Source organism: Protopterus annectens, chromosome 8.part0, assembly GCF_019279795.1.
Source record: "Protopterus annectens isolate FY-2018-M chromosome 8.part0, PAN1.0, whole genome shotgun sequence".
In the NCBI taxonomy this organism is placed as follows: Eukaryota; Metazoa; Chordata; order Ceratodontiformes; family Protopteridae; genus Protopterus; species Protopterus annectens.
The window spans coordinates 1,477,155,904-1,477,179,542 of record NC_056741.1 but is presented as its reverse complement, the minus strand read 5'-3'; the positions used below and the strand labels follow the sequence as shown (position 1 = coordinate 1,477,179,542).

General features: G+C 41.9%; 1 protein-coding gene across 1 annotated transcript in view; it reads right to left on the bottom strand.

Moving 5' to 3' along the window:
• Nucleotides 1-23,639, bottom strand: part of TTC12 (tetratricopeptide repeat domain 12) — a 1,640,087-nt gene that overhangs the window by 1,467,772 nt on the left and 148,676 nt on the right. Inside the window, exon 3 of the mRNA XM_044081062.1 lies at nt 4,244-4,274. Coding sequence (XP_043936997.1) covers nt 4,244-4,274 — 31 coding nt within the window. The remainder of the gene's footprint in view (nt 1-4,243; nt 4,275-23,639) is intronic.

The window sequence follows — 23,639 nt, the reverse complement described above, 5'->3', positions numbered from 1 at the left end:
AGCTTACCTACATTCCTAGAAGACAGGCTTCAGGAAGACCTAGACAAAGCTGAGGAGGGAGGTAGGGTAGATCTCAGTGGGGAAAGGGTCAGAGACCTTCCAGAAGGCACTGGCAGAGAAGACCCTGGCACAAACACAGCCAGAGCCAACACTGACAGGACGCTACTCAGCCTCGTAGCCAAAGAGGAGGAACAGGGCGGAGGGGATGTGGAGGTAAGAGAACTCAGAGCCAAATGAGTTGGTTCTGAAGACTTTTCTTTCTTCTGCAGAAGTTCCGAGGAGGATCGCCTGGGAGACAGCCTCTTGGACTCCAGGGAATCTTTGGGTTTCTTAGCCAGAGGTTAAGCCCCTGATGTGTAAGGAGGCCCAGAGGTGGGGAAAGGAAAATGAGCTTGCTTCTCCTATCCTCCAGAGCCAGGGGGTGAAAAGCCCTACATATATCACAAGGAGTTTCCAAATGGAGAGGCCCCAAACAGTAGACACACTCCCCATGGACGTCAGATAAAGGAATCTTCATTCTACAGGAAGTGCACTTTTTGAAACCCAAAGGCTTCTGATTAGCCATAGGGAGAAAAAGAAAAGGGAGCCAAAGAAAAAAAGAAGATTTTTTTTTTTTATACTAAAGCCTAATGGATAGAATCCTACTAAAGCCTAAAGGATAGAATCCCAACAACTAGAAAGGCAAAGCAGAAGATAGAAAAGGGTAGGAAGATTCAAAATTAGAAAAACTCACCCAAATCACTTTCTAAAGAGAACACCAAACACAGAAAACAAGATCTGAGGTCAAGTGGGGGGGGGGGCATTATGGGTAGGTTGGAGGAGTTGAAGTTTGGAATCTCAAGCTGTGAGACGGCGGACAGTCGGTTCCAAGCATCAGAACAGAGTCCTTCAGGTTAATGGAATGAATTGGACAACATTAGATTTATAGTTTAATATACTGCTTCCAACAAAAGAAAGATGAAAGACAATGAAGAGACTCTTTCCAGCCACTCTATGTAACTAAAGAATACAAAAGGACAGATTAAACAGAGACTAGCCAATCAAGGAAAAACAAGCATGCAAAATTGATTGGGCTGGAAGAATACACCCACACAGAAAATTTAAAATATTCAGTGATCTTAGAACAAATCAAGGGGCATGACTGTATTAACTTCCTTAAAAACTGTATTTGAGATATCCTGGCATGACATCCAAATAGAGTGGGCACAAAGAGTTAGCACCCCAGTAGCGAGGGCAAGAAAACATAGACTGATTGCAGCCAAGTTTAGCTCAGTTTAACAAAGACAGATGTTGGAAGGTGGCAGAAAAAAAAAAACAAGAGATAAGGCTACATAACCAAAAGGTTTTGGAAAGGTTAAGATCTATTAAACACCAGGATGCTATTCCAGAAGAAGACTAATGTAAATTAATTAAGATCACATGCATCACTATTATGACAGGGATGGACATTTAGCAAAGGGCAAGACCGAGGTACTGGAGTGTTTGGAAGGAAATCATTTTGCCTCTGGACAGTACAGTCTAAACCCACTTGTGCTGCATGTTTGCTAGCCATACAGCCTAAGACAGTGAGACAGAGAAAGTCAGGCAAGGTCTCAGCAATTAGATTACTTATGTGTATTGCCTCTTAAAACAATACTGCAAAACAGTCATTGAACTGGTTTATGCCAGTTGTAATGATGGAATGCGTTGGCATCAACTTTTCTGTAAACATCATCTAGGCAACTTACCATTCCAAATGAACTAACTCACTGTAAATATTTTTTACTCTAGGATGGAATATTTTTGCTAGCTATCTGGCATAATGTATTAAATGTACTAATATAGAGAACTGAACAACAACTGCTTGGTGTTTTCAATTTCTTTCCACTTAGTGCATCTTCTCTAAGAACACATACAAACCGATAAATAAATTAGCCATCTGTCTACCTCTGTATGGTGTACCCAACTTCTATGCAAAATATGCCTAACAAGTAGGGCATTCTAAGGGAAATAATAGACTGTCCAAGGGAAGGTTCTGGGGGGCATCATTGTGCTTACACAGTGAGCTGTGTGTTCATTTTTTTTTTTATTTGTTAAGCATAAGCATTTTTTTTTCATTTTAATGCAAAATAGTTCCACTTCTTAATCTTTCAGAAATCCTGTAGCATATGTAGTGACTGCTGCAGGATGTATTTTACATCCAAAATATAAGTTAGATAAATATTTAATGCATACATACACACGCTCAGAAGCACAACGATTTTAGACTCATCACACCACATATATAGAATTACACACACGTACATGTGCAAGTAGCACAAATAAACAAACACTCAAAATATATAAACAGAAACACACGCACACAATTATGTTCCCAGGGATTACAATAACTCTCTTTAACTCAGTAACCCTAACCATAGGTGTTAAGAAATGCAAATGGCAAACTCCGTAGCACAAGCTATTTTTTTATAATGGTAGTATTCTTCAGGTTCTAGGTTTTAAACTGGATTTTATACATCACAGTAAATACTGTAACTATTATGTTTGCAATATTTTGTACACAACTTACAACAGCTCATTAACAACTCAGGTTACACACATACTGTCTGCAGAGTTTTTTTCATCCAGCTGAGAGCTTTCATACGAGGCTAAGCAGTTCTGTCTGTGCTACTTGGTTGTTTAGATACTTAGAAAAATCATGAAATTTATGAAAATATAAATAAATATTATATAAACAACAATTAAGATCTCTTTACCTGAACTGAACAGAGGTCAAATATCAATGTAGTTGTGTGTGCCATTGTGCAAGCTGTAAGAGGAAGTCTTTTAATACTACATATGAAGAAAGATTTGGCAATTATTAATACAAATATGAACAAGCAATATTTGACACCAAGAGACATCAGCAGAATGTAATTGCAGAAACACCTGGAGGCATTATTCAGCAGAATGTAATTGCAGAAACACCTGGAGGCATTATTCAGCTTTAATCAGTTGAGTGAATTGGGTTACTTTTAAAAATGGTCCCCAATTTTAGTTTTTTTTCCTCCTCATTACTACTGGCTTTATCTAGAATTCTTTAACAAAGAAGTTCAGAAGTACTATCTCTTGTTCATTCCCTCTCTCCCTCTCTCTCTCTGTGTCTCTGTTGCATTCATTCACTCCCTCACACATACTTACAACTGCATTAATTTTTATTTTTTCCATGTTCGCTAACTGCAGCCTTTAATCCTTGCTTAGCAATGGGAAAGTATAACAGCTGGTCCTTCAAAGTACTGCTGCAGTTACTTTTGTTAAAATGCCTTTGTTCTGTCAGATGTCTTCAAGATGCTATATAAAAATCTATTTCTGTCTAGAACACATACCTTCCAGCAAAACAGGAATTAATAAAATTAGGCATCATTCCTGTAGCCTTTACGTGCATTAAGGTAATTGAGTTTAGCACGTCTGATCACAATTTAAGATCAACAGTAAGCTACGCAAAAGCAAGAAATTAGAATCCTAAGTCGCACTCCAAAATCCAGACATCTGTTTTTTTTTTGTTTGTTTTGTTTTTTTTTTGTGTGTGTGTGTGTGTGTGTGTGTGTGTGTGTGTGTGTGTGTGTGTTTAATGTCTTGAACTTTAGGAGTGCCTCACACCTTCACTCAAGAAGCTGCAAAATCTTAAAAACTTGCTTTAAGTCTTAACAAGAAGTCTGACTTAATTAAATGCTTAAGTGAAATACACGTTTATAATTTTTAGACCTCGAGATAGTACTTCCAGATATCATCTCTCTCATATTAAAAAAAATGACTTCTAAAAATTGCATCCCTATCTCAGTAAGCCAACATCAGTATTTGTACTGTGAAAAGCACTACTGTTACAAAATTACAAAAATACCATGTTTTACAGAATGCATTACAGAAAACATAACATCTTAAATGTCACAGAAGGTACTGTTTTGGATATTGTGGATGACAATATAGTATATACTATGTATAACTGTTTAGTTCTGTGGAGAACTAAATGAAACAATATGGAAAAAGATCAAGCATCCACAAAAAGCACGTCTATAAGTGCAAGACCAGCATGTTTGATCTTTATAGCAAATATTCACACACCTGTTTTTTTTTTTTTTTCCAGAAGTAATGTGGAAGCTTAAGTGAGTGTATCACAAGTTCAGAGTTACAGGTTTTCATAAGACAATAAGACTAAAGCTACTTTTCAAATTCCAGATTATAATGCTAGCATTAGTTTTCAATATTACAAAAAAAAACTGCTTACCTTGACTAGTATTTGGATTTTCTTGGACATCCTAAAATAGACAAAAACAATAGCACAAAAATGTAATTTACTGACGATGTAAAGGAAAGTAAACACAGTTGATATATTCAGCTCCAGTTAAAAAGGTGAAATGGTATTCATGTGATTATTTCATATAAGAATTGAGCAGTTTAAGTCTTGAATAAGATAATTCCATGTTAACTATGTTCCTGAGACACGAGTGCCACACAGATCACCAGTTCATAAGAAGTCAGAATAGATTTTGTTAATGTAATGCTTTACCAAAGGAACATTTCTCTCGGAAAGTAATATTAAAGTTCATAGGTAGGTACTAGGCTATTGGCCCTGGGGCCTATATAAGCCTAGCCAAACGGTACCCTGGCTTTTGTCACCCAAGAAAATTATTTTCCTGTGCCCCTGTCAAGGAGCGCCACAGAAGTGATCCCCGGGGTGAATTTCCTATCTCCCATCCAATCATCAAGATTTTTCTTGAAGAGTGCTAATGAGGAGCTTTGTTTGATATAGATAGGTAGTTTGTTCCAGAGTATGGGAAGTCTCTGGGACAGGAATCTATCCCTCCAGCATGTTCTGTCTATTGTTGTGACAAGGTTTAGGTCCCTAGAGTGTGTAGCTCGGAGGGAATGGGATTTCTTTAAGTGGAGCATGTCCAACAGCTCTGGGTTTGACATAGCTTTGTATGTTAGGCAGAGATCACCTCTGAGTAGGTGATATGCAACGGAGTAAAGCTGGAGTTTTTTGAGACGGTCTGCGTACAGCATCTGTTTGAGGCCGATAATCTTCTTTGTGAGGTATTTCTGTGGCCTTTCTGGTTGTTGTAGATGTCTTGTGAGGTACATACCAAAAGGGGCATTGTACTCTATAATGGGTCTAATGAGTGATGAGTAGAGGGGAACAATGACCTCTTTTTTCCTGGATGAGAAACCTTTTGTGATGAGGTGTGCCACGTAGAAGGATTTCCTGACTACTGTGGCGATGTGATTATCAAAGGAGAAACTACTGTCCACCTGTGTCCCAAGATCTCATCACACTTTTGGTGTTAAGTAGACTACTGCCTATGTGGTAGCTCATGGGTACAGAGTTTTTACCAAAAGGGATGTCAATGCACTTTTTGGCATTGAGCTTGAGGCCATGGTTTTGACACCAGGCATAGTCAGGCCCTTTTGTAGGATGTCCGCATCATTAGGAGATTTGATTATGGCTCCTAGTTTGCAGTCATCTGCGAACTTTGTTAGCCAAAGACCTTTTGTGTTAGCCTGTACTTCAGAGAAGTAGATACCAAACAGGAGGGGACCTAGGACTGAACCCTGTGGTACTCCACTTGTCACTGGTCTGAAGTTGGATTTAGAGTCTGCTACTTTCATAGTGTGGATTCGGTCAGTGAGCCAGTTGGCAACCCATCTTGTGACATAGGGATTTATACCTAGTTTAGTCAGTTTGTCTATAATTCCAGAGTTGGGAATGGTGTCGAAAGCCTTGGCGAGATCTAGACAGGCTGTGTGTGTACCACCTTACCCTCATCTACAGCTTTGGTGACCGCTTCAAAGTCGTCTATCAAGTTTAGGAGACAAGATCTGCCTTTTACAAACCCGAACTAAGTAGAGTCCAGAGTTTGGAAATTACCAATGTCATTGTTTATAAGTTCCATGATGGTACACTCCACAGCCTTGCAGACCAGGCTTGTCAGGCTAATGGGACGGTAGTTCCCGGGGTCAGTGGTGGCTCCCCCTTTGTGGAGTGGGATAACCATTGCTGTGCACCATTCAGTGGGCACAAAGCCTGAGGTGAGGCTATGACTGAACATGGTAATTAGGTGGGGTACCAGTTCGTTCTGTAGTTCATGCATAACACAGCCTGGGATGCTGTCAGGTCCCATGGATGCTGTGTTCTTGGCTTTGGATAGTGTGTTTTTTACCTGTGCAGCCGTAATTACAGGTACTTTGCATTCTTCTGGTATAGAGATGGGCCCTTTAGGGGATAAGAGAGGGGTAAAGTTAGCACTGAACCTATCTGCCAGGATGTTGGCAATATCAGTTGGTTCTGTATATTTAGTGCCATTGTGCTGTAACTCAGAGCAGATCTGAGTGTTGCCATTGAGATTCTTGACATAGCTATAGAATGCTTTGTGGTTGTCTTTAGAATCAGTGGCGATTTTGTTTTCATAACTAGCTTTGGAGGATTTTATGAGGGATCTCAGCTTCTTACTAAGGCTGACCACGGAGTTCCTCCAATCATGGGATTTTACTCTTTTTTGCAACAGTTTCTTTCTTCTGTTGTAGAGTTTGTTTATAGCAGGGGACCACCAGATTGGCTTCCTTTTGTTGGAGGATAGCATCTTGGTTTTGTTAGGGACTGCATGATCCATGCACTCGTGTAAGTGCTTATAAAGTGCAATTGTAAAGGATTCAGCAGTCATATCTCTATTGTCCATCAGCATGGGTGTCGTGAAGTTTGCCACTTCTGTCTTAAGAAGCGTGAAGTTGGCTTTGGAGAAATTTTTATGGTGGTTTCCCTAATGGGGGGTGGGGCTGGGATGTGGATGTCTAGGGTGATTTGCTTGTGGTCGGATCTGACCAATGAGGACTTGACCTCTGGTGTGGAACACCAGTTGCCCATGTTGGTAATGACCAGATCTAGGATATTGCTGCCCCTGGTGTGGGTGTGGATAAGCAGATCAAAGGCATTGGAATTTATGAATTCCAGAAAATGTTAAGCACAAGAGTTGGTACATGAGTAGTTTTCCCAGTTAATGGTGGGGTAATTGAAATCGCCCATTATTAGGGTGTTAGGTTGTACCCTAATATTTTCCAGGGTCTCAAGAAATGAGGAGTGGGAATCCTGGGGCATGGTGGGGTATCTGTAGCAAGCTACAATTTGCATTGCAGTCTTGCCCAGAGTTAGTTGCACTTGGATAATCTCAGATGCATTATGCTGAGCAACTAGCCTGGAGGTGTGGATATCCTTAATGAATATGGACACGTCTCCGCCTTTAGTGCTTCGGTCCAAGTTAGGTGGCCGAAAGGTGTGGTATGAATTATAGCCTGGTAATGCAGGGGTGCTCTCTGGAGCCTTGAACCAGGTCTCTGTCACTGCACAGATGTCGATGTTCTCCATTTTAAGGAGTGCCTCGAGTGAGTGCATTTTGGCATTTAGACTACTAGCACTGAGTAGCATTACCCTCAGATTTTGATTGCTTGTACCTGTTACAGCGGTGAATTTGTCATTTGAATCTTGCCTAAAAATGGCACCATATGGGTGGCAAGAGCCTTAGCCACTCTCCGGAATCCCAAGGGTGACAGGTGCAGGCCATCTCTGGCAAAGCATCGTGGTTTGTCGATCATGTCATCCCAGGCAGACAGATATTGGATCCCCTTAGAATGACACCAGAAGCTTAGCCAATTGTTGAAGTCAATCATTTTGTCCTTGTACTGTGGTATCATTCTGGGTGATGGCAGGATGCTACTCAGGGCTAGGGTCATACCTGCCTGGGCTACAAGATCAGAAAGCTCCTCCATGTCTCTTTTCATGTAGTCCAGGGAGATACGTCTCAGGTCATTCACACCAACATGGACAATGACAGAGTCATATTTGTACCTTGCTGTGGAGTGACCTGAGTGCATGCGTTATGTGGCAGACCCTGGCACCTGACAGGCAGCTGACAGTGACTTTCTCCTTGTTTAGCCTGGTGAGTGGAACATCAGTGTGCCTGACTATAGAGTCACCTACGATTAGAGTGTTAGGTACGTTGTTATGCCTTATGGGCTGTGGTTGAGTGGCACACTGAGTTTGTGGGCTATGTGTCATTTGGGTTGCGTTGGGGGGTGGAGTTTGCTTGCATTTCTGCTTTGGAGGACCCTGGTGCTTGTGTAGATTTTTTTTGAGAGCCTCCATGAATGTAGGTGTGTGTTTTGTGTTTCTGTGTGTGTGTGTTTTGGTGGTGTAGGTTTTGAGGGACTATGTGATGAGTGTGGTGTGGTGCAAGTGTTTACCTTCTCCTCTTGACATTCACACTTTGTAAACAAAGGATTCATGTTTCACAAGGTAGGTTATTCTTAAGGTTTGAATAAGAGGTGGGAGAGAAGCAGAACCCTTTCTAAACCCCCCCTCCCAAAAACCACTTGACTTTTGAATGGCAGCTTTCAAGTGGTATACCCATTTTGTGAAATTTGTCCTGTGTTCCAAAAAAAAAAAAAAAAGAAAAATAAACACAGTAAGTTTTACTTTTTAATACTGTTTTACAAGTCATAACACAATGTTCATTTGCATGCAGATTTTCTATAGATATGAAACCTGAAACAAACAGTTAAAACAAATGTTTCATGACAGTGCAGAGAAATTAAAAGCTATAAAAGACACTTAAGCTCCAACATTAACCAGGAGTTTCATATGATGAAATTCCCTTTCTTAAGTAATATCTTCACTGACTCACCTTGCAAAGTTAACTTTGATGCATACTTACAGGTAGGAATGAAAATTACAAACTTAACATAATGACATATCTGGCAGGGCAGGTCAATACCCAGCAACAGCAGGAATAAGACTGGCAAATTTTAGAGCTGCTCGACAAGTAAAGCATTTTAGGACATCCATATTCTATATCCCTCATCCTGTAAGCCTCCGCTTCTAAGGTGAGCTGTGCAAAGTTCCAGCATGTAGAAAATTAAGCCTCAAAACATACTATGTCAGCGGCAGGGGAAAGCAACGGAGAACATTACAGAGGATATACCTGCTCTGCAGCTCTATTATTATTGTAATGGTAAGAGAAGGTCCGTCCTTAACAGTAGAATACAGCTCTAAGCTAGTCCTCCTGGGTGGTCCGTATAATGCAAAGTTAGTACCAAATAAAGACATGGGCCTGGAGATGATATCCAGATTATAACACATTGTGAAGATATGGACAAAAGACCAAGTGTCCCTAAAAATATCATCTAGAGCTGTACTTCAGAAAATGGCTGTAGATATAGCAGCTGCTCTGATAGAAACAACCTTTAGAGCAGTAGGAACAGGCTTATTGTACTTAATATAACAGAATTAGATGAGGCCATAAAGTCATCCTGCTAAGGAGATTTTAGGAACTTTCTGACCTACTTTTTTATAGATGATAGGAATGAAAAAGTTGGCTATCTTTACGGACAGACTTTGTCCTGTCAACACTGAACCTCAGCCAATACTGCATATCCATACAAAAGAGAAAGTACCTCCATGGCTGAATGAAATAAAAACACAGGACAATGAATGTATTGCGTGAGGTTAAATCCAGTAGCTACTTTTGGCATGAAGAAAAAAATGTATACAGATAGTGACTCTATGTCTATGAAGCAGCAAGCTACAATGATTTAACTGAGAAGGCCTTTAGCTCAAAAATTCTTCTTGAAGAAGTCACAGTGCAGTGTCTTAAGAAAGGTATTTCAAGAATGTAAAAGCTGAAGGTTCAAATAGAGATGATGTCCATTTCCTTAACAAAAACAGTAAATTTCCATGTAATATTAGATTTATTAATGATAGGACTCAGTAAATTAAAGACTTTGGGAAAGGGTCTACAGACTTTCAGTGAGGCTAATGATGAGGAGTTAATGACCTTATGACAAACTAATACTTTAGCTAAATACATTTTGATGGATGATAATTAAGTACCAAATCAATAATCTGCACCAGATCCTCAAGTGTGGATGAAACAGGAGCACAGAAGGGTTCCATTTTCTTGGTAATACCACAGATAGAAAATTGAGTCCATTCATATTTGCAAACCTTGCACATAATAGGCTTCTCCAAAGAACTAATCTGAGCTACTCTAGAAAAGAAGGACTGGCTGCTTGCCAGTTTTGCAACTGGAGGAGAAGACACCAAGTTAACTGGAAAGACTGAATGTCCAGGAGTGGCCTGCCTAACAGGTGAGTCAAGGGCTTCCTGGATATGTGCAACAGTAAGGGCCTCTATAAAAGGTGAGAGAGGAGAAGGGGAATTGCGTTGGTCAAAGCCAATACAGAGGTATGAGAAGGATTTTGTACTTCTGTTATCTTTCTGGATGAACTTGATCAACAGACAAAATAAGAGAAAGTGAAATGAAGATCAGGCAACCATTTCTGGATTGTAGCAGTCCTATTGTATCCCCCCCCCAGCAAATAGGCTGGACTACGGACTGCTTAAGTGCCAGAAAATTTTCTGAGCCACCAAAGAATGAGAACCTTATCATATGGCATCTGCTAGCAGCAGCTAAGCTTGTCTACTAGCCTAATCTGGAAAGTGGATGCCTACTAGAAAGAGATTGAATAGCATAGCCCATCCCCATACTCTCATGGCTTCTCAACATAAAAGATATGAACAGCCCCCCAAAGTGTTGAGATGCCAATATTCCCAACCTTGTATATGGAAATGGAAATGATATATTAGGGAAGGAAGTCCTAGAAGGCCTCGAGAATCAGAAGGACTGCCCTCAATTCCATTTTTTTTCTAATCAGTTGGCAGGTAATTGTTTATGTTGGCATAACAATCTGCAGCAGTATAGTGTCATTGTAACCTCTGCTCCTCTTATACTAAGAAGAATCCTGTGACCCAGTTTAACCCCACCGGTCCAGGCTTATACTAAAGATTTCAGATACCACAGAAGGGAAAAAGGCCTAAAAGCCACCACTTTTTGCTTGCAGATTCTGGATGAATTATTTTGTTAGCATGTGTACATAATCCCACTCTTGTACATGCACACTCTAGTTCTGTGGAGGGGATATAATGAACTTATGTGAGGAAAAGTAACTGTCTCAGACAGAATCCTCACAGTCCCCAATCCCTATGATCTGGTGCCCCACTAGCCTCCAGTCTCCTCTGGTGGAAGCACCCTGTGCATATGCACCCCATCCCTATTCCAAGCAGAATTGAGCTGGTCACATTCCTACTCATCCCTTGCCAATTTGAGCAGATGCCAGAACCAGTAATTAAACTCGGTCACAAAGTTAGTTATGGCTTTATTCCTGTATATCAACACAGCAGGCAAGGTTGCTACATGATGACTCTCAAAACTGGAGTGGGAAAGTGAAACAGGTTGCCTCAGTTAAGCTGAGAAGATGCATCCACCATAACTGATGCACCATTCAGATTTTTGAAAGATGCACAAAAAAATCTGAAATCAGTGGACTCTATGTCTATTTCAACAGCCACAGGTGGCATCTAGTATGAACCACCACTGTTTTGTAGCTGCCAAAAGATCCAGTGCATGGAAGCAGAGATGAGCAGAAAGTCTGAGATTCTGGAAGTACAGAAACCTTGTTTGATGGTTGCATATTATGTCAAATGAAGGATGTGCTGTGCATTCTATGGAATCTAAGCTGTACCTAATGAATATGACAAGGTGGGAGGAGCTCATTTGTGATGTTTCATGGTTAGCTGTACTGCTTGGAAAGCAGTTAACAGACATTCGTCTAAGTAAGGAAATTTTTTGGTTCCATGCACCCTCTTGTGAACACCCTTGAGGCCACAGTGAGGACAAATGGAAGAGCCCAGAACTGGGAGTGGCTGGCTCTTAAACAGAAGCACAAATTCCTCTCTGACTACTCGGTAATCTTGATGAAAAGGTAGGGTATACATTCTGAAAGTCCAAAGAGTACATCCAGTATCGTACAAATAAAAAAGGAAGGAATGAATCCACTGCGAAAAAAAAAAAAAATATATATATATATATATATAGACATACATATATATTACATGTATATACACGCGCACACTTTCAGTGTATGAAACTGTTCAGAAAAAAAAGGTCTTTGGGTCTTTTTTTTTTCTTGGCATAAACAGAACCTGAAATAAAATCCTGGGCATTTGTGGTTTTGTGGGACCTCTTAGACATTTGGTTTTTGTCTTAAATTTGAGAAAGCAAAGAATCTCCCTTCTTGCAACTTGTTTTTCAAGGAGTGGGACAACAGGCAAATTTAGAGCTTGTGAGGGCAGTTATGCCATAGAAGGGACTGGTGTATCTTCTGGATATTATAGTACAAATCAATATTTCCTGTGTATGTAATTTTAATGTAGACAGGTGAAGGAACAGGTAGCCCCTGACTGTTTTCAGAGAAGGACAGTAAGACAAGGCCCTTGGGTTGCTGCTGATGACTACCTAGAGATGGGATACAGCCACCCAAAGATAGTAAAGGAAGTTTCTTTGGGAATGCAAGCTGTCTGGAAGATGCCTTGAGAGTTGGCATTTCTTCCAGACTACTGCAGTTTTCATTTTTTTCTCTGTCTTACAACTTCATTTCAGGTTCATAAATACATGGGTCCTTGAATGGGGAATTCATGAAGATCACGTTGGCACACTTGGGTTATGTTGACTGAGGACACTAATGTACAGCAATGCTACACACAACATCTATCAGGGAGCTGGTCATAATGGAAATGACTGCTGGTTGGGACCATACCTCTCAACCTCTTACTGCAAGAAAGCTGGACAAAGTCTAAAATAATGGAGACATATTTTAAATAATGCTCTTATAAACTTAGAAAGTTGCTAAAATAACAGGATTTGTTATTAGCATGCATTTTCTGAAGGATATGAAATTTGAAACTCAAATGTATGTTACTTAGTGACTTCAATCTCTAGTGGTTTGCCAGAAAACAAATTTTATGAGGAACAGACCATAAATAGGAGGGAAAAATCTAGACAGTCTGCAAAAATATGGGCAGCTGAAAGTTATGGTTGGGACAAGACTTTCTCTTTTAGTGGTTAAAAATGGCAATTGTCCTGTACCTGGTGCTTTTCATCAGTAAGAGCCAAAAGAAAATCCAACATGTGTGGAATATAGTTTACTACCCTCAAAGAAAAAGCAACAGACACAAAACCATAAGGGATCCACTGCTCCAGACTTCTTTGCAGGCAAATGGATGGCACGGCTCTAGGGAGCTACACACTTCTTAAGGACAGCTGTCAAAACAAGGGTATCTGGCTTGTGTATCAAAGACCAGAAATTCAACCTGTATAAGGCTAGATGATACATTTAGTCCTCCTTGGAACAGGAGCGACTTTATCATAGTTTTTACAGATTAGATTGGTAGCAACCACCAGAAGAGGGACCACACAGGACAACTTATCAGAAAATGAAACGCCTATTGTGACATCATTTGCAGAAGATTAGTGGGCCACTCTCCCTTTGTCAAATTATTTCAAGTTATTTGTAAAATTTAGGGAGAGGTGCACCTTACCCATCATTAACATTTTCTAAGGGCTACTCTGCGAACGAGTCCAGGTATTTCTGTTGTACAAGGCTTTCATCAGAGAATGAAGAGTTTGACGACAATTAATATGTACACTTAAGAACAGAAGTCATACAAGGAGGCAGAAAAGTCATATGACCTCTCTGTCCTGATATCAAACAAGTGGAGAGGCTCAAGGAAAGACTGATCCACAGTCATATTTTTTGTGTCAGTATCAAGATGGGTAAGTAGTAAAAAGGAAGAGATAACTTCAGATGCTAATTTTTTCAAACTTCCATGCTGCCTGGTCCTGATATAAAACCTAGAGAGGTCAAAGGAGCATAACTACACTTACATTATTTACGTATGTATTTTTTTTTTTGAGATATGAAAAGTCAACTGCCACTGAATGTCTTGAAGCCAACATGATGAGAGAGCCCTGCAGCATTCCTTCCTTTTCATATCCCAATAATTTTCTAAAAAAAGTAAGGTTTAAGTCATTTACTACAAGTTTTCAAAGTAACAGTTGTAACGGACACCAAATGCAACATTTTTCTTTTAGGTACTGTGCTCCTCACACAAATAATTTAACATTTCTGTTGCCTTTGGAGAAGTTTTTTTTTTTGGGGGGAGTAATGTAATTTTGGGTAATAATCTAATTGCACTGCTGCTACAGACCCCATGCTTCCTCAGTGCCAGGTCACTAATTTTCCCACCCTTGGCAGTTCCCTGTTTGTTGACAATCTCTTGCTGAGATCCACTCCAAGAAGGTGTGCCTTACAGGACAGCCTTACACATAGATGTCCTCTATTTCTCCATGTGAAGGTTCCAAGAGGCACAATCAACAACCCATTAGGAGTGGGAACGGACAAGGCAAGAGGCTATCATTTTGGAGCTTGCAAATGAGCTTTTTTCTTGCTGTACCTCCCACTGACATCATGGGCTGAAAACATGTGAGGGGATATGCAATGATGTCACAAGGAAAACACCTCCATCTGCATTTTAATGAATCCCTTAAATGTCCACTCCTTTAAACTAAAGCACTATGTCACTGCCATGACAAGTATCTACCTGTGCTTGTGCCTTACAAGTGTGCCCCCAGTGGGTCCCTATGCCCTTGTCCTTAAAAGAGGTGAATGGGACTTAGCCTCATCAATCCTATCTCCCCCCTACATTCACATGCACGCACACACACACACACACACACACACACACACACACACACGCATGCACACACACACACATGCCAGCACACACATGCCAGTTCCAAAAGGTGTTTGGGCTCATCTGCAGAGATATCCAAAGGTAAATCTCAATGAAGAGTAATAATCTGTAGAAATTGCCTCATGTTTACTGATAACCAGCTAATTCTTAAACAAACTGATAAGATATGTGTGAGATGTATTTACACAATGTCATAAAAGCACTCCTAATATCAATCACCTTGCCAGTAGTACACACACTGTACAAATCACACACAGCATGAAGCAGACACACACACTCACATTTATTTTATTTATTTATCCTTTGTTGACCAGGTTAGTCCCACTAAACTAGTAGCCTGTTTTCAGGGGAGACCTGAGCTGGTATTTATACTACTAAGATAAACTGGGCCAAGGAATCGGAACTTCCCCTACTCTTTTTGATAGGTGCCGTGGGATCTTTTACATCCACCTGAGCTATCATCAACTAAATACAGCCTCGGTTTAATGTCTCATCCAAAGGATGGCACTCTCAGGAGTGCAATACCCCCATATGATGCACGGCAGTGTCAGCAATTGATCTACCAGGTGTGAGAACAGAAGATACACAGCATTCCTTGCAAAGCAGCTCCATATGCACTTAAATGTAACCTTCCTAAACCCCAAAGACCTCCCAGATGAAGCATACATCATAAATCCTTTCAGCTATCCCAAATGCACTCTTTCAAAGCATAACCCACGTAAATTTTTACAGCCACATCTCACGTAGCCCCTGCTTCTCAGCCCATAAGGCAAGCCACCACACAACCCAACATTCTAGTCATTGGAGTCTCCATTGTGAGACACACAGATGTCTCGCTCACCAGGCTGAGTAAGAAGAAAGTCACAATCAGTTGATTCGCACAGGCCAGGATCTGCTATATAATGTACACACTCAAGTCATTGGGCCACATGTACCAGTATGATTCAGTCATAGTCCATGTGGATGCAAATGACCAGTGATGTACCTCCAGAGACTACATGGAGACAGACATCATGAAGCTCTTGAAATGTGTGTCCCAGGTTAGTAAGAGCTTAGGATTGAGCAACATTCTACCTTCTCCAAGGATGATGCCACAATACAACCAGAAGATGATGGACTTTAATAACTGGCTTAGTTTCTAGTGTCATTGTAAGGGGGGTGCAATATTTTCAGCAGGGAAGGAGATGGTGAATAGAACACTCTGCTCTGCAAGGGATAGTCTGCACCTCTACCATCTAGGCTTTTAAACATTAGCTAAAACATTGTCCTCCCATATACTGCCTTTTTAGGCAATGCCAAACTGAAAATATTTCCAAGAAAATCTAAAGGTGTTACTGCTCATTGGTAGAAGTCTAAACAAAAAACTCCATTCCTTACAAGCTCTTCCCACCCTAGAGACTGGTGAGGTCTATGCAAACCCAGAGACATGGTTTAAAGCCATGGACAGCACCCTGGCAGTGCAAGGCTAGAATGTCTTCCATAGATTTAGAGCAGCTGCTACACAGTCAGGAACTAAAGGTGGAGGTGTTTTGATTTGCATCAAAAATAAATATACCTCAAAGTCCATCAAACAGGATGATGCACTTAAGCTTCTTAATATTTAAATGACCACAGGCAAAATCCCAAATCACTTCCTTAAAGGCTACAGGTCTTCCTCTTACACTCCGAAAACATATAACACATATTTAGACTTACTGGAAACAAACACAATCCAACCAGCTGCCATATTTATAGGCAACTTTACCCTACTACTAACCAAGAATCCTATATGACAATAAATGCACAGGCACAGAGATTCCTGGATTTTGTAAACCCAAACTCCCTGGACCAGACTGTCAGTACACCAACCAGGGGTACAAACATAATAAATCTGGTCCTCACTAATATGGGAGAGCACCGAACACTCCCTTGGATAATACCCTCTCTGGTAAGGTCAGACCACAAAATGATCTCGTTTGAAGTGAAAAAAACAGAAACCCACCTATCCCAGAAATGTTCACAAGGTATTCTATGGCTACCTTCCTTCTACTATTAAATGATAACCTGGCAAAATTTCAAGCCTGCCTAAATCCTGAGAACACTGCAGCCTACACATAACTATTCACAGACATCCTATACAAACATGTTAATGACTACAAAGAGGCAGCTGCACCCATCACGAATAAGTGCAGAACTAACTCAGAAAAAAAACAAGCCACTCTTGTGGAATCACAACATCAATAGTCTGTATAACAGAAGTGAGAAAATCATGTCAAAACTTAGGAGGTGTAGCACCCAGCAGGATAAACAGAATCTCATCAAATTAAACAAATAACTCAGAGAACAAATAAAGTCCACCAAAGTTAAAGTCAACCCCAAGGCTTTCTTTGGCTATTTATGCAGTCTCAAAGGCAATACACAATTGTGTTGCAGAGCTCACTATTAATGGAGCCACCTATACTGAGCCAGAAGATATAGCAAACCTACTGGCAGACAAATTCAGCTCTAACTTTACCCCTCTCTTCCCCTTGCCTCCTCTCAGGAAATGCCATCTTATATAATTTCCCCTACTATCACAAAGGAACAGGTCCTCAATATTTTCTCTAAGGCAGAGAACACTGCATCTTTCAGCCCCAAAAATATCCCAGGCTGCCTTCTAAATAGTATGAAACCTTACCTATTAGGCCCTCTGGAATCACTATTTAACCATAGTCTCCAAACAGGCTTCATGCCTCACAAATGAAGAACAGCAAGTGCCATACCTTTGCACAAAGATGGTCCATCTACAAAGGTTCATAGGTAGGTACTAGGCTATCAGCCCTAGGGCCTATACAAGCCTAGCCACAAAGATTCCCTGGCTTTAGCCTCCCAGAAGTTTAGTTACCTGTGCCCCTGTCAAACAGAGCCACAGAAGTGATACTCGGGGTAATTTCCTATGCCCCATCCAGTTGTCCAGATTTTTCTTAAACAGGGCCAGTGAGGTGCTCTGTTTGACATGAAAGGGCCACTTGTTCCATAGTATGGGAAGTCTCTGAGACAGGAACATGTCCCTCCAGCAAGTTCTGTTAATCATGGTGACAAGATTAAGGTCTCTGGAGCATGTGGCCCACAGGGATTGGGATTTTTCTAAGTGTAGCATGTCCAACAGCAATGGGTTTGACATGGCTTTGTACGTTAGGCAGAAATCGCCTCTGAGTAGGCAATATGTGACAGAGTAGATAGAGCTGGAGCTTCTTAAAGTGATCTGCATAGGGCACCTGTTTAAGGCCGGTGATACTCTTTATGGGGTATTTCTGCGGTCTTTCCAGTTGCTGCAAATGTCTTGTGAAGTACATCCCAAATGGGGCATTGTACTCTATAATGGATCTAATGAGGGCAGAGTCGAGGGGGGACAATGACCTCTTTTTTTCTGGATGAGAAACCTTTTGTGATGAGGTGTGACTTGGAAATGGCTACATTCACTGCGTGGGCTCTGTTGTTGAGCCAGTTGGTCACCCACCACTTGATATAGGGTTTTATACCCAGTCTCGTGAGTTTATCAATAATACCAGAGTGGGGGATGGTGTCGCAGGCCTTGGCAAGATCTAGGTAGGCTGTGTGAACTGCCTTACCCTCGTCCACGGCTTTTGGTGACTGCTTCAAAGAAGTCAATCAGGTTTAGGAGACATGATCTGTCTTTCACAAACCCAAACTGGGTGGGGTCCAGAGTTTGCAGGTTACCTATGTCTTTGTTTATAAGTTCCATGATAATACGTTCCATGGCCTTGCAGATGAGACTCGTCAGGCTGATGGGTCAGTAGTTCCCGAGGTCCGTGGTGGATCCGCCTTTGTGGAGTGGGATCACCATAGCTGGGCACCATTCAGTGGGCAAAAAACCTGTAGTGAGGCTGTGATTGAACATGGTAGTTAGATGGGGTGCCAGTTAATTTTGTAGTTCGTGCATAACAGAGCCTGGGATGTTGACAGGTCCCATGGATGCTGTATTTCTGGCTTTGGTGAGTGCATATTTCACCTGTGTGGCTGTGATTACAGGGACTTGGCTTTCATCTGGTATACTGATGTGTTCTTTCGGGGGGGGGGGTTGCGCTGAACCTATCCGCCAGGATGTTGGCGATATTAGCTGGTTCTGTATGTTTAGTGCCATTATGCTGTAACTCAGAGCAGATCTGAGTGTTGCCATTGAGATTTTTGACATAGCTAAAGAATGCCTTGTGATCGTCTTTGGAATCTGTGGCAATTTTGTTTTAGTAACTAGCTTTGGAGGATTTTATGAGGGATCTCAGCCTTTAACTGAGGCTAACAAGGGAGTTTTTCCAGTCTTGAGATTGTACCCTTTTTTGCAACAGTTTCTTCCTTTTGTTGTAGAGTTGGTTAATGGCAGGGGACCACCAGATTGGCTTCTTTTTTTTTGGAGGACAGTGTCTTGGTTCTATTTGGGATGGCATGGTCCATGCACTCGTGTATGTGTTCATACAGTGCACTGATGTAGGATTCAGCAGTCGCACTGCTATTATCTGTCTGCATGGGGGTGGGGAAGTTAGCCACTTCTGTCTTAAGAAGCGTGAAGTTGGCTTTTGAGAAGTTTTTTATGGTGGTTTCCTTAATAGGTGGTGGGGACGGGAGGTGGGGGCGGGATGTGGATGTCTAGGGTGATTAGCTTATGGTTGGATCCGACCAACGAGGGGCTGACCTCAGGTGTTGAGCACTGATCGCCCATGTTGGTAATGACCCGATCCAGGATATTGCTGCCCCTGGTGGGGGTCTCAATCAGTTAGTCCAAGGCATTGGAATTTATGAATTGCAAAAAACACTGTGCCAATGTGTTGGTATAAGAGTAGTTTTCCCAGTTGATGGTGGGGTAGTTGGAGTCTCCCAGAATGAGGGTGTTGGGTTGTACCTTGATATTTTCTAGTGTGTTAAAAAAAGTGGAGTGGGAGTCTTGGGGCATGGTGGGGATCTGTAGCAGGCTACAATTTGGATTGCAGTCTTGCCCAGTGTTAGATGCACCTGGAGAATTTCAGATGCATTATGTTGGGCAATTAGCCTGCAGGTGTGGATATCCTTAGTGAATATGGACAAGCCTCCACCTCTGGTGTTTTGGTCCAGGTTAGATGGCTGAAAGGTGTGATATGAGTTGTAACCTGGTATAGGAGGGGTGCTCTATGGAGCCTTGAACCAGGTCTCTGTCACTGCACAGATGTCTATGTTTGCCATTTTAAGGAGTGCCTCGAGTGAGTGCATTTTGAGGTTTAGACCTCTAGCGTTGAGTAGCATTACCCTCAGATTTTATTTGTTTGTACCAGTTACAGTGGTAAATTTGTAATTTGAGCCTTGCCTAAAAAAGGCACTATGGGGGTGCCAAGAGCCTTGGCCAGTATCCAAAAACCCAGGAGCAACAGGTGCAGGCCATCTCTGGCTAAGCATCATGGCCTGTTAATCATGTCGTCCCAGGCTGACAGATACTGGATCCCCTTGGAATGACACCAGAAGTTTAGCCAATTGTTGAAGTCAATCATTTTGTCCTTGTACTGAGGTAACATTCTGGATGATGGCAGGATGCTACTCAGGGCTAGGGTCATACCTGCCTGGGCTACATGATCCGAAAGCGCCTCCACGTCTCTTTTCATGTAGTCCAGGGAGGTATGTCTCAGGTTGTTCACTCCAACATGAACAATGACAGAGTCATATTTGTACTTGTTTTGGAGAGACCCGAGTGTGTGTGTTATGTAGTGGATCCTGGCACCTGACAGGCAGCTAACTGTAATCTTTAACTTGTTTAGCCTGGTGAGTGGGACATCAGTGTGCCTGACTATAGAGTCACCTATGACTAGTGTGCTGGGTACATTGTTCTCCTTAGGGGCTGTGGTTGAGTGGCACACTGGTTTTGTGAGCTATGTGTCACTTGGGTTGTGTTAGCTGGTGTTGGCCGTTTGCGTTTCTGCTTCGGAGGTCTCTGTTGTTTGGGCAGATTTGTTTTAAGGACCTCCACGAATGCAGGTGTGTGTTTTGTGTTACTATGTGTAGGTGTAGATTTTGAAGGAATAGGTGTTGTATGTGGTGTGGTGCGAGTGTTTACCTTCTCCTCTTAACTGACTAGCCCAGTCTTTGCTGGAGACAGTTTGGCTTTGAGTTTGGCAATTTAGATGCATCTCCTCTCGCAGGTTGTGGTGTTATGTGGTAGGAGAAGAGGGTTGTTTGTGTAGATGAGGAAATTGCTACATTGCCACAGGATCCCCAGATTTGCCAGGTGAACAGGAGAAGATACCGGGAGCTGACCCTTGGACATGCCTGGATAGGAAATTATTTATTTAAGCACTAACTGTTTAAGTACTAACTGTTTTTTCTTACTTGGTTAGTTCCAAGGGAAAACTTGAATAGTAGGCTTTCTGGCACCAGTAATAATTTAACCTAAGCTAACTGGCGCTGCGAGATGCGCAAAACCGCACAAACCCAGGTTTTTAAACATAAAGATGAAAGGGACAGAAATAGCCCAAAATGGCCAATAAAACTACAGATTCTGAGCTGAAACCACTCCTCCAGTGACAGATAGGCTGCTCAAGTCCCTCTATCTTAGTAAGGTCTGGCAACACAGAAACTACAAAACAGCCCAGAATTCAGCAATATCTGAAAACCGGACTCTACTGGTCATAGGAAGGTGGGAAACGAGTACAGATATGATTTTTTTTTTCAAAAATTAAAAGAGATACAGTAATAAAAACACTTTCAAGGCAGACCCTGGAAACTAGAGACCCATAAGAATCACTAGTCTGATAGGTTTGCCTACCATGGAAATGAGCAACAACAAAGGAAACCTCCAGAAACTGGACCCACTCTGGTTTGGTTTAGTCAAGGGCAGGTCATGCTTACTCAACCAGGTGGACTTGTTTGAGACGACCACCAAAGCAATGGACAATGGCAAAATGGTTCACGGTTGACCCAGCTAAGGTATCTGACAATACTCACTCGGGTATTGTTGACAAACTCAAGAGATCAGGTATAAACCCTTATGTTATCCTGTGAATAGCCAGCTGGCTCATAGACAGAACCCAGGAAGTTAAAAAGTACAGTTTTGTACCTACCATAAATGTAGATGTTCGAGTGCTAATACAGCTGCAGTCATAACAGATGGGTTCTTCTGCCATCAGGCGGGTCCTCGGTCGGCCGAATTCCAAAGTCTAGGTCCGGCGTCGGTTGTCGTCGCTTCTTCCCTGACGTCAGTGCGACAGGGGTATAAAAGAACCAGCCGACGCCATCTTCTTCAGTTTTTCTTGTCCCAGATGTCAGGTGCCCCCAGAAGGAAGGCAATACATAAATTTATGTAGTAATGCAATGCAATATAATCAAAATACAGTAGTTGCAAGCAAATACACCATAAAAGAATACCCCAATCAGGTTGTAAGAGGAGGTGTTAGCCAACAGGCCTGTCCCAAGAGGGGAAGGAGGGAGGGAAACCTGGACTGCAGCTGTATTAGCACTCGAACATCTACATTTATGGTAGGTACAAAACTGTACTATGTTCATCGTGCATACAGCTGCAGTCATAACAGATGGGTAGAATCCCAAAGCTAAAAAGGGGTGGTAGGCACTAGGTGGAACTAGGAGGAGCCAGGATGCCCTGCAAGACTGCAGTGGCAAAGCCTGCTCTAGTTTTGGAGTATAATGGTAGGTGGTAGTGCTTGGAGAAGGTATGCACAGAACTCCAAGTGGCTGCTTCCAAAATATCTTTGGTAGGCACTCCTCTGAGGAAAGCTGCAGAGGTAGCTGTGGCCCTTGTGGAGTGAGATCTGATGCCTGCAGGTACAGTTTTACCATGAAAAGAGTAGCAAAAGCGTATGCAGTGGGCTATCCATTTTGAGATGGTCTGTTTGGAAATTGGCTTCCCTTGAGCTCCTATAGCATAGGACACAAAGAGTTGTTCTGATTTTCTAAAAGGTTTTGTTCTGTCCAAATAATAGCGCAGCTGTCTGTGGATGTCCAATGAATGTAGTAGTCTCTCCCCTTTGTTTTGAGGATTAGGGTAAAATGTAGGTAAGTGGATAGCCTGATTCAAAGCTACCCTGGATACCACCTTTGGCATAAAGGACGGGTTGGTTCGTAAGGAAACTCTGTCCTGATGGAAAATGATGAAAGGCTGCACAGCCATGAGGGCTTGTAATTCCGATACCCTGCGAGCTGAGGTGATAGCCAGGAGGAAGGCTGTTTTCCAGGACAAATATTGCAAAGCTGTTGAAGCAGCTGGCTCAAAAGGAGGCAAGGTCAGCTTTTCTAGAATGAAATTGAGGTCCCAAGCAGGTATTGGTTGTTTCCTTGGGGGTTTTATATTCTTAGCCCCTCTGAGGAACTGTCTTAAGAGGGGATGAGAGAATAAAAGTGGATCAGTGTTGTATTCTGCAGAAATGGCTGAGGCATGGATTTTGATGGAGGAGAATGAAAGTCCACTGCTTAGCAGCTAGATACTGTAATATTTGAGGTAAATTCAGTTTTCCAGGATTCTGGCCCTTTTTCTCATTCCAGGCACAAAACCGTTTCCATTTTGCGGAGTAAGCTTTTCTAGTAGATGGCCTTCTGGCTTCCAAAATGACTTCCTGTACTTCCTTGGAGAGTAGGGTTTGTTGTGAAGTTAAGGAATCTTCCATGCGGCCAGATTGAGTGTTTTCAGCTGACTGTGAAGAGTTTTGAAGCTGTGCTGAGTCAGAAGAAGAGGCATTAGAGGTAGGGTCCATGGTGGGGAATGCGTCAGGCTCCTCAGGAGTGGGTACCAGTGCTGTCTTGGCCAGTCTGGAGCAATGAGAATCATCTTTGGTCTGTCTGCTCTGGTTTTTAATAGAACTTTGGGCAGCAGAGGAAGAGGTGGAAAGGCATAAACTGTCATTGTTGTCCAACTGAAAGAGAGAGCGTCCACTCTCCAGGCCTGTGGATGAAAAGTCCTTGAGCAGAATTTTGTCAATTGGTGATTTTTGTGGGAGGCAAAGAGATCTATGTCTGGCCTTCCCATGCTTGAATT